Genomic DNA, 12,243 nt, shown 5'->3' on the forward strand with positions numbered 1-12,243 from the left:
CAAACAGTACTTTCTGTCAATCACTCAGAGATGGGTCTGTGTGGTCACTGCGATCGCAGTCCCGATAGCAGTAGAGGGTTTTCGCATGCGCACTGCGATGCATACGCAGAACACAACAATCGGCCAATTGCAAGCATTATCGCAGTTGCGATCGCTGCTGAATTAGACCCTGTGTGCTGTATTCTGCAAGAGGTACTATGCATTTAGGTCAATGTTCAAAATGGGACGTGGTCAGGGACAAAAACATTAATTGGAAAATCTTTCAAAACTGGTCTGTGTCTGTACATTTAGAACAAATACATGCTTACATAATACAGCATCAATAATGTAAAAATGTTATCAAAATGTTTGGAAAGCACTGAGGCGTGACGATTGTGAATAAATATTTGGATTAGTTTCAGGAGGTGAGTATGGATACAAAAAAAGGAGGAGTTATCTAAAAGGAAGAGACATGAATCATGGAGGATGTTGGAAAAGAATTTTCCTGGCCAGTTGGGGCACATTCCTGACATATGAAACATGAGAAATGAATGAGAGAAAAGTCATTCCATGTCAAATGGACCAATTTTGAAGATCTTCCGCACCCGCTGATTGTGCACTGCAGAGTTGGTGACAGTTGCACTCACCCCCACTTTCAGGGCTATAGTTTTGCTACTATTGCACCGGAAGGCAGAAAGCTGAAAATCCCGACTGAGGTAAATTCTAACCCTAACCCTCTCATCTTCCCCTCTTTAGGGGTGCCTAACCCTTACCTCCCCCCTCGAGGGGGTTGACTATCCCTAAATCCCCCAGGGAGTCCCTAAACCAAACCCCCCCCCACCCTCCCGCAGTTAAGAGGCCCCGACACCCGGCTTATCTTCGTTCGGTATGCCAGGCATCTGGATTTCGGTGTCTGGATAATGATAGGCATTGGTATTTTGACGCCTATTATTATTCCCATGCCGGGATTTCACAGTCGGGAAGCCGGCGGTCGGCATTTCGACCGCCGGCTTCCTGACTACATACCCCTGATATGCCTGTGAACAACGTTTCTGCTATGATCGAACAATATATCTCCTAGTGTGTATCTGGCTTTAAAGAAAGAAAGAGGGAACTCTCCTTTTAAAAATGCATAAGATACCCACATTTAAAAAACAAGAAATGAAATAAAAAAAGCTTTCTTCAATTTGCTTTTAAGGTCTCACTAGTTATACTCCATATTGCCTGGGCCCCTTTGTAGGCTGTAAAAGTACAAAGTAGGAAATCATCCTAGAGAACCAAACAATAACTTGCTCTATTTCTTAAGTAATCACCTGAGGACAACTTTGTAAAGGACAAAAAAACAAAATAAAACAGTTATTGAAGGTGTCAAATGTATAAAAAGGCCATCAAAGAACTTTAAAAATATTTCAGATTTCTACACTATTACAGAATACCCACATATGCTCTTTGTTTGAAAGAGATAAAAAAAAAAAAAAAATATATATATATATATATATATATATATATATATATATAAAACTTAAGCCTTCGGTGTACTTTAAAAGGGCTAAACCTTAAAAAAATGCCCTGACATTAAATAAATGCCAATCACATTTCCCTGCCCCACTTCCAGTGGTCACACTTGCAATGTTGTAACCAATTGTAGGATTTTTTTTAATGTTAACAGTTTTGTCATACTTACACTTTATTATTACAATAGTTTTTAATTTATCTTTGTAAATCTTCACATCCTGTATGAATGTATTCTATGTATTAACATTTATCTATGATTGATAGATAAAAATAAAATATAAAATACATAGACCATTACCATTTACAGTGTTTTACAGATCACATGCAATAATGCCCCATGGACTGGTAATATGTGTTACAACAATGATTGGTAATTAGGTATCTACCACTGAAATACATCTGTGTTTAGGAATAAAATGTATTGTCAAATAATATGATTGCTGCAAAAGTAAAGTATCTGATCCATAACCTATATAAAAGGTCCTAGGATGAACTGTGAAAATCAAAAATTCAGGATTGAATGGATGCTCATACTGATATTTTACATAGGCAACTTTAACACCAAAGAGAAGTAAAAAAGAGAAAAAGCACACACATACAAGGGTGACTGTTTTTTTATTTTTCTTTAGCAAAAGAGTCACTTTAGAAGGCAAGTTGAGGAATCTACCAATAGAGGTCTAACGATAAGATATATATATCTATGTATAGCAGTTCTCTGTTACCTGGTGCAGGAAGGTCAGCCTGTCCAGTACAGCCATCCTATATTCCTCACTCTGTGCAGTGCTGTGGTGGGAGGGACAGCGGCAGCCACAGCGTCCTCACAACAATCTGACAGCCGGAACTTGCGTTCATCTATCACCAATCTCCCCCGCCAACCAATCCTTGTGTAGAGCCCCTCGGCTCAGCCAATAGGCGTCATTCTGAGGAATAGACCAATGAGAACCAGGCTGAAACCACTCTGCGATGATTGGTTGAAAGTCGAACATGGCGGCGCCCATACAGTTTTTAGATGCAGCATCATGAGCAGCAAAGCGGTCACTCAAAGGAAGTGGACGCTGGAAACGATCCCCCGGCTGTTGGTGGAATGCAGGGCGCCGGTGAGGACGCTGTCTAGCGATTGCTAATAATACATGATACACCCTTGCTCATGTACTACAGAGGCCAGTGCAACCTATTGCCCTACACTACAGGTCCCAGCGTGTCCTGCCAACTCAGTGCTGAGTTTGTTTCTGTAAACTCGAGGCAAGCTTGGTCCTATACCTGGCTACACAACAGTGGTACGCCACAGAACGCCTACTGTACTAATGCTTTACATATATAATGGGTCTGTGCAATATATCTGTCCAGCTCACGTCTTTCACTATGTGACACCAGCAAACCACTGTTATTTATTATTTTTTTTATCACCATTGTTCTACTGCAATATAATGGACTTATACCTGGAGTGTTTTTTTGGAGAACAATTGTATTTGGAGAGTTTTAATTTCGTAAAATGTAGATTAATAATTCTGGGTCTTATCTACATATATTACTAATTTAATAAATATGGAACAATGTCTCACCGTTATACTATGACCATTGAGGTGGCAATGTTGATGAAGGGTTCTCTATCTTCCCTCCAGTTCTGAGGCGCTTCACAGCTGTTTTCATTGTGGGGATTTTTATGTTTTTTTTGCTTGTGTGTCCAGCTCAGTGCTGACCCCTGTAACTGGTTTCAGGAGCATATTTCTGAAGTGTCAGCAAAGAGGATGGGGCTGGAATATATCTGGGGTTTATCAAAACCATACAATATTTAGTAGGCTTGTAGATAATTAAGACATTACAGTGTTTATAGGGCACGATCTGCCTGTAACCAATGAGTGGTACAGAACTTTAACAGCATCATCTGCAACCAAAACATGATTGAGACAGTTTCGTGATGAGTTTATTTAAAAAAAAAAAAAAAATTCAAATTGTTGCTGTACTGATATATTTTAACCTTTGCTTAAAGGCAGCATCCTATGGGAAATGTGTGTCAGCAGATGCTATTGGAAAAGCTGACCTGCGGAAAGGAGCTTGTGCAAAGGAGTTTGAAGAGTTAAAACAGTGCATCATCAAGGCTGTAAGTAAAAACAATGCACCATGTTTATAAGGGCTACAGCACACTGGCATGTTTGAAATATATGGTTTTTCTGACCGAAAACTATATTTCTCATTCAATGTAATGTTTAACTAGTGGTGGTCTTTGCTGAATAAAACAAGTACTTACCTTTGTTATCTCTGTTTCTACAAAGTCCATAGGGTCCACAGGGTTGACCTTGGGGTATAGCTGGATCTGGATCCACGGGCACCACGCAGTTAAAGCTTTAGCTGCTCCCAGGATGCTCTTGGGTCCATGCTCCTCTATACCCCACCCCCGAGCCATAGGCACCTCAGTTGGTAAGCAGCCCAGGCCGGAGGAGGAGTCTAAACAGAGAGAAGGAAGACTGGAACACACAAGAAAACCATACTCACAGAAAAGGGAGACTTAAAACCGGTGACCAGCAACACAGCCCTTTTGAAGCCAGGTGCGGCAGAGCGGGCGCCCTGTGGACCCTATGGACTTCGTAGAAACAGAGATAACAAAGGTAGGTTCTTGCCATATCTCGTTTTCTACTTCAGTGTCCATAGGGGGTCCACAGGGTTGACCTTGGGGATGTCCCAAAGCAGTTCAACTAAGGGCGGGGACACCCCTGTGCAGAAAGGAGAATCCTGCGCCCAAAGAATGCATCCTGAGAGGCAAAGGTGTCAAACGCATAAAACCTCAAAAACGTCTGAATGGAAGACCAAGTGGCTGCCTTGCACAGCTGAACAGCGGAGGCACCACGTCTAGCAGCCCAAGAAGGACCCACAGACCGAGTGGAATGAGCCTTAACAGAGGCTGGAACAGGTAAACCTTCCTGTACATAAGCCTCCCTAATAACAGAACAAAGCCAACGGGCTAAGGTTTGTTTGGTTTTCATAAGAGGGGTTGGCCTGCCAACAAAGAGGACAAACAAAGAATCGGACCTTCTAACAGAAGCAGTCCGATCAACATAAATTCTGAGAGCACGGACAACATCCAATGAAGCCGCGCCAGCTGTAAGATCAGGGGACTGAAAAGCTGGCACCAGCAGTTCCTGATTGATGTGGAACTTAGAGATAACTTTAGGCAAAAACTCAGGACGAGTGCGAAGCACTGCTCTGTCCTGGTGAAAAATTAAATTAAGAAGGGGGACTACAGGAAAGTGCCCCCAACTCGGATCCCCTCCTGGCCGAAGCAATAGCCAGGAGAAACACAGTCTTAAGTGTTAACCACTTGAGGTCAACCGACTCAAGAGGTTCAAAAGGAGGTCCCTGCAGGACCCGAAAAACCACTGCCAAGTTCCACGGGGCCACTGGAGGCACAAAGGGAGGCTGGATTCTAAGAACACCCTGGAAAAAGGTGTGAATGTCAGGCAGTGTAGCGATTCTACGTTGGAACCACACAGACAGAGCTGATACGTCTTGCTTCCCTGAAGGTCCATGTAAGCCCAGGTCAAGACCTGACTGCAGAAATGCCAAAATCCTAGAAACCGAACACCTGAGGATCAAAGTTTCTGGACTCACACCACTGAAAGTAAGTGTGCCACACACTGTGGTAAATCCGTGCAGAGGCAGGTTTACGCGCCCTCAGCATGGTACTGATGACAGAGCTTGAAAAGCCCCAGGACCTTAAGACGGCTGTCTCAAGAGCCACGCCGTCAAAGACAGCCGACCCAGATCTGGGTAAAGGCAAGGCCCCTGAGACAGCAGGTCCCAACGTTGAGGCAGAAGGAACGGGGCATCTACGGACAAGCTCCTGAGATTGGAGTACCAAGGATGTCTGGGCCACGCTGGAGCCACCAGCAGAAACGTGCCCCCGTCCTGTTTGATTTTTCTTAGTACCCGAGATAGCAGGGAGATCGGAGGGAACAGGTACGCTAGGTGAAATGTCCATTTCACCGACAGCGCGTCCACCAGGCTTGCGTCTGCGTCCCTTGTCCTTGAGCCGTACACGGGTAACTTGTAATTGTGACGGCAGTCCCCATTTGTCCACGAGAAGTTGAAACACCTCTGGGTGAAGTGACCATTCCCCGGGATGCACGTCGTGACGGCTGAGGAAATCTGCCTCCCAATTGAGGACTCCCGGGATAAAGACTGCCGAGATCGCTGGAAGGTGGCACTCTGCCCAAGCCAGGATCCGAGACACCTCCGACATCGCAGCTTGACTGCGAGTTCCTCCCTGGTGATTGATGTACGCCACAGTGGTGGCGTTGTCTGATTGCACCTGAACTGCCCTTCCGTGAACAGCGATGCCTGATGACAGCAGAGCCCTGTACAAGGCCCGCAGTTCCAGCCCGTTTATGGGAAGAACTGCTTCCTCCGCAGACCAACAGCCCTGAAGAGACAATGAGCCGGTCACTGCCCGACAAACCCCAGAGACTGGCATCTGTTGTGAGCAGAACCCAGTCCGGGATCCAAAAGGGGCGACCCTCGATGAGATGAGCTGGCTGAAGCCACCAAGCTAGAGACTGGCGCACTTCCGAGGACAAGACCAGTGTCTGGGATCAGATCCGGTGAGGTAACCCGTTCCATTCCGATAGAATCTGCCCCTGCAGGGGCCTGGAATGGAACTGGGCAAATTCCACCATGTCAAATGCCGACACCGTGGACCCTAGGACTCTCATGGCCGAGTGTACCGATACCCTGGCACTGCTCAGGCAACTTTGTATCCGCAGTTGTAGGGAGGACACCTTTTCCGGAGTCAGGAAAATCCTTTGCTGACGAGAATCCAGAAGGGCTCCCAAATGAACCATCCGTTGTGATGGGATCAGAGATGACTTCTTCCAATTTATCAACCACCCGTGTGCCTGAAGACAAGCAATGGTCAGGTGGAGATGTCGTAGAAGTACCTCCGGGGAGCTCGCCAGCAGAAGAAGATCGTCAAGATACGGCAGCAGCTGTATACCCTGGCCCCGAAGGTGGGCGGCCATAATTGCCATCACCTTGGTGAACACCCTCTGAGCCGTGGAAAGGCCACAAGGCAATGCCCGAAACTGGTAGTGATGTTGCAGGATAGCAAACCTCAGATACCGCTGGTGTACCGGTGCTATGGGCACGTGGAGATAGGCATCCTGGATATCCAGAGAGACCATGTAATCCCCGGGTTCCATCGCCAGAATGATGGAACGTAACGTTTCCATCCTGAACTTGGGAACTCTGAGGTATTTGTTCAGAGACTTCAAATTCAGGATAGGGCGATGAGAACCATTGGGCTTCTGTACCAGAAACAGAGTAGAATAGTACCCCGTCCCGCGTTGAGACTGCGGAACGGAAACAATGACCCCTGCTTGTAGCAACGATTGTATAGCCACCTGAATCTGGGAAGCTTTGGCCTTGTTCAGAGAAGGATTCGTGCAAAGAAAACTGGTGGGGCGGCCTGACCCGAAAAGACAGGACGTACCCCTGAGAGACTGCTTCTCGAACCCAGGCATCCGTGGTGGTATTGTGCCAACACTGGGCGAATTGGAGAAGTCGGCCTTCCACTCTGAGGTCACCCAGAGGGAGGCCCGTCCCATCAGGCAGCAGGTTTATCCTCCTGCTTGGAAGAAGGGCGCCGAGCACTCCAGGCGTGCTTCTTTGGTTTAGAGGCGGTCTTAGCCGCCGACTGCCTCGGGAAGGACTGACCTTTTGCCTTACCCTGAACCCCGAAAGGCCGAGCTCCGGACCTTGGCAGGCGTTGCTGCTGAAGGGAGGAAAGCTGACTTGGATTTAGCCAGGGTATCCACTATTTTGTCCAAGTCCGGACCAAATAGCAATTCTCCATTGAAAAGGTAAGGCCTCCTGGCCTTTCTTTGAATCGGAGTCCGCTCTCCAGGACCTCAGCCATAAGGATCGGCGGGCAGACACTGCTGCAGCCGATACTCGAGAGGTCAGCAGACTAGCATCCAAAGAGGCTTCTCCAATGTAGGAGGCAGCGTCTCTCATCTGTGCTAACAACGCCCTCTGGACATCCGGAGCGTCGTCCGGAAAGGTATCATCTAATGCGTTGGCCCAACCCTCAATGGCCTTGGCCACCCAGGAGATGGCCATGGACGGTCGGGCCACAGCCCCTGAGAGGGAGTAAATGGACTTTAAGCAAGTCTCAACTTTTCTGTCCGTGGGATCCTTCAGCGAGCATATAGACTGTAATGGCAAAGTAGCGCTCCTTATTAAACGGGTGACGTGGGAATCCACCACCGGTGGAGTTTCCCATTTTTTACAATGTGCCTCAGGAAAGGGGTAATTAGAAGCCAACCGCTTCTGTGGTAGGAATCTCTTACTGGGCGCCTGCCAAGCCACCGCCATATGATCCGTCAACTGATCAGACAGGGGAAACGCCGCAGAAGCCACCTTAGTTTTTTTTAAACTAGGATACTTCGACTTAGGAGCTGGTGCCTCATCCTCTATTAGGAGAATGGCTCGCACCGCCCTAACCAGTGCTCGCACATTAATGGACGACTTGGTATCCACTTCCTGGACCGATGTGTCATCATGAACCTCCCCATCATGAGGACCCCTCGGAGTCCGATACATGCGCCGCCTGCGCCATTAGTGTGCGTTTTGACACCCTAGAAGACGTCATTCTGCAACATTGACTGAAATGCCGAAGACGCGGCCGCCAAATTTTGTACTGAGTTGGAGAGCATATCCACCCAGGGTGGAGGAGCCGCCACAGGGGCCTGGAAGGGCACCACAGACTGCTGCGTTACAGGGGAAGCCTGTATATACCTAGGTAACCCCGCATAAGGACCAACAGACAGACCCGGGGGGGCTCCGTAATAATTGCGGGACACCTGGGGAATGGGGGACGGCCAGCTGGGGCAACGCCCTAGTAGGGACAGCAGTTGGGACCGACAGACGGTCCGCAATAGACACCAGCACCTGAGAAAACATCGCCCATGGTGGTTCCTGCGTCATAGGAGGTTTTGAAGGGCCAGGAACCACCTGGCACAGTCTACACAGGCCATCCTGTGACAAATCCTCCCTATCCACTCCTGCAGAACAGCGTCCGCAGGAGACCAACACCGGAGCCAGGGAGTGCTCAATCTCCTCGTCCGACATGACAAAATATATTATATAAATAAATATATCTGGCAACAGAGCCGAATCAAGTGCACTCACCAGTGTGCTGAACAGCCCACAATATGGTACTGTGTAGCACACAACTGTATGTGACGGACCCCACAAATATGTGATTTATATAGATGAGGTCTGTAGAAACGCCCCTCCCCCACACACCTGTAGGGCTTGTAGGAGAAGTAAAGGGATAGGTATAAGCCGACAGTAAGTAGAAATAAGCACAGACAGGCACTAGCAAAAGTCACATACCATGTAGAGAAGATATACTCACTGCACCTTTCCACTACAATCAACCTCCCAGATTCAGTGTCTGGGAGGGCTATAGCGCTGTGTACACTGTCCTTGATCGGGGGAGAGGGACACAGGGGACCGGTCCACATGCTCCCCGAGAGATCTGCGCTGCCACAGAGAAAATGGTCCCCAGAGAAGGAGTGGCCGAGTAACTGCAGCTCAGCGACGCCAGACTACGTGCTGAAAGGCGCACTGAGCTGAGGAGCCGCTAAACAGGGAAGGCTTCCTCCCCTGGCTAGCTATTAACCCCCGGGTTGCCGGCATCCCGCTTGCCGCTAAATAACCCTGGTGGTCTAATGGACTAACGGGGTATTCCTCCAATGGGGGGGAGCCCGCCACCACAGGTCTGTCCCCTAGAACCGGGGGCAAAGGACTGCATATAGAGTAAGACCCGCGAGCCGCCGCTAATCGGCGACTCGCGGCTTACCTTCTCCCCGGCGACTCTGGCAGCAGTCCAGGGAGGTCCCCAGAGTCCGGCTAGTACGGACTCTGGCCTCCCGCCGCGATCCCCAGTGCGATACTGGAGTCGCGGCGCCAGCGGGGAGTAAGAGCGCCAGCGTGGGCGTCTGTACAGACAGCCCTTCGCTGCCACTGAAGAGCCCCTGTTAAAAATAAAAAAACTAACAGGCTCTTTTTTTTTTTAAATAAAAAGCTGTTGGGGGCTGCGCCTGCGCAGGGTGACCCGACTCCGGCCGGGCACCAACTCAAACTGAGGTGCCTGTGGCTCGGGGGCGGGGTATAGAGGAGGATGGACCCAAGAGCATCCTGGGAGCAGCTAAAGCTTTAACTGCGTGGTGCCCGTGGATCCAGATCCAGCTATACCCCAAGGTCAACCCTGTGGACCCCCTATGGACCCTGAAGTAGAAAATGCATTTTCTGGTTGTAAAAAAAAACCCCTTGGCATGAAAGCACTGCACACGCTGTAGAAAGAGAAGCCCTTTCTACATTACATTATTTTTATTTTGTGGCTCTCCCTTAGAGCAATGGTTCAAAACCTTGATTTTGTTGAAAACCCCACTGACTGAGTCCTCTTCATAAAACACCAATTTTAAAATACTGTAATATGTTATGTAGCCATAATCATAAAGAGATTAGTATATTCAAAAAAGCAAGTTACAGTTAATTTTTGTTTCCTTTCTGGTGATTGTGATTTGTATGGGATCCCGGCGGTTGGGATGTCCCCTGTCAGAATCCCAACACCATCAGGTAAGTACCCTAACCCTCCCCCCAAACCCCAAATACTTACCTTCGGTATACTGGAGCCGGGATCCCGGTGTTGGTATTTTGATCATCGGCATCTCGCACGCCGGAATGCTGACTATCTCCCGATTTAGACTTTATCCCTACAGATGAGCATAGTTGACAAATTTGGTTGCATAATTTGCTGCTGCAGAGATTTGCAAACTCTAGTCTTTGAATTCTGCTTTTTAAACAGAATTACCATTTTGTATTTGCAAGTTCTTATTTTGTTGAATATGCTAGGGCAATGAGAGTCTATCATTCTGCTGTGTAGTGCAGGTTGGTATAGGACTGGGAACACCTAAAGGAAAATTCTATTAGTGAATCCTGCTAAATGCAGAATGAGGCACATTTTCCATGGAACCTTTGTGAAAACTTCACTCATTCTTGAACCCACAGAGTCTGCGGAAGCCCTGGCTTATGGGGTCTAAAAAAAAGATACAGTACAAGACACTTTATGGGCATCACCATATATTACAAGAGCATATAGCAAAGATCAAAATGTTTATTTAAGCCTGTACCCATGATACCTTTCTGTTCTTGAGATATATCCATTTTCTTCTGGTACTCTGGCTCTTTATTCCCACACATCACTTTACAAATCTAACCATTTTGCTATAAAGTAATACTCTTCTTTGCAAAGGATGAATTGCTCATTCCCAGTTCCACATCCGCACACAAAGTACCTCCAAATATCTTCAGTGTGCTGAACAGCATTGGGAATAAAAATCACATGACGTTACTATTTTCTCTACAGCCAAAATAAACCACTCTATTTTTATTTTTTTTATTTTGTCTGGAAATGTAAGCAGGAGGTATGTTTAATAGCACTAAATTATTTAATGCTGAGGGTAGTTGATGGTCTTCCTAATTGTGAAATTCTGTAGAATGTGAACACGAATATAATTAGCATAGGAGTATAATTAGCATAATTTATAACAACTAAAAATTCAGTTGACATCCGAATTAGTCTTTATGGGTCACCTACATATAACTAGGTTCTCCTAATCATTACACAATGGTTCTTTCAGCATTTTGAACCACAGCACCACTTCCTCTCTTCTTTATTTTATATTGGGGAACCTCAAGTATCTACTATTGTCCATCTGGTTACTCACTTGGCTGACATTGCCACCTACAGACTTTATATTTATACTGTAGTTTAATGCTGTTCATATGGATACATGAAGATAGACATGTTACATTTAAACTTTTTTTTTTTTTTCCCCCCTCATTACAGGCAAAGCAAAGTGCAAGGTGACAAAGACTATACAGTCTGACTCAGGACTGTACTTCAACTATGTTGTTCTTCCAGAGCTAATGCCCAGGCCTAATCTTTCTATTGTTTTGATGTTAAGTCTTACAATTAAATAAAATTGTATCCCTTCACTGCTCCTGTTCTTTGCATGCGTAGTGCGGTCATGTTCAGTAATGGAGTGTGGTTCATACACTCCTGAAAATGTTGAGATGTTTATCTCTGGTAATTGGCATCACACTTGTAAAACCATTTTTAGGCTATAAATAAGCCACAAGGAAATGTGTTTAATGGAAAGAGACAATGACTTCAGGAAAACCCATAAATATGAAATTAGAAAGTGAATGTTGTGTTTCTGTTTCAGGATTACTTTTGTAAATACATTTAGAAGGCTCAGTTTGATTTTTTTTTTTTTATAAATGTAAACTTCTAGTGCTGGTGCCCTCTATTGGTCACAGCTCATCCATCTCCTATAGTGACTCTTAATGTACCATCTGGCCACTACTTTCATTGTTTGCTATGAAAAATTTTGGAGGTACAAAACACCCTTATGAAAAGGAAATGAGTAAGGAAATATTAATCCAGTGTCTACACATATGATATAGTAGTGGGGGAAAACCTTTTAGGGTATGGTGGCCATCTTGGATGCAACTCTTATTTTTTTAAACTAGGAAGGTAGTCATGTGACATCAAACAGATGCAGAATTTCATAAGAAAAACACACGCCTCTAGAATAGAAAGTCCAGATTCGTTTTGCAAAAAAAAAAAGCCGATCTGGAACAGCATTGTTTGGACAGATGAAACTAAGATCAACCTGTACCAGA

At 46.2% G+C, this 12,243-nt stretch overlaps 1 protein-coding gene and 1 long non-coding RNA gene across 2 annotated transcripts in view; one reads left to right on the forward strand and one right to left on the reverse strand.

Moving 5' to 3' along the window:
• The window catches only part of TEPSIN (TEPSIN adaptor related protein complex 4 accessory protein), a 38,118-nt gene extending 35,762 nt beyond the window's left edge, over positions 1-2,356 (reverse strand). The window contains exon 1 of the mRNA XM_088472877.1: positions 2,217-2,356. Coding sequence (XP_088329003.1) covers positions 2,217-2,252 — 36 coding nt within the window. The 5' untranslated portion in view covers positions 2,253-2,356. The remainder of the gene's footprint in view (positions 1-2,216) is intronic.
• Positions 2,357-2,452: 96 nt separating this feature from the next.
• Positions 2,453-11,553, forward strand: LOC148540860 (uncharacterized). Its single transcript, XR_015878434.1, has 3 exons — positions 2,453-2,591; positions 3,485-3,595; positions 11,405-11,553. It is a non-coding gene; the product is annotated as an uncharacterized LOC148540860 (long non-coding RNA).
• The last annotated feature ends 690 nt before the right edge of the window (positions 11,554-12,243 follow it).

The sequence above is a fragment of the Taudactylus pleione genome, unplaced genomic scaffold, assembly GCF_031769625.1.
Source record: "Taudactylus pleione unplaced genomic scaffold, aTauple2 ptg000016l, whole genome shotgun sequence".
Classification (NCBI taxonomy): domain Eukaryota; kingdom Metazoa; phylum Chordata; class Amphibia; order Anura; family Myobatrachidae; genus Taudactylus; species Taudactylus pleione.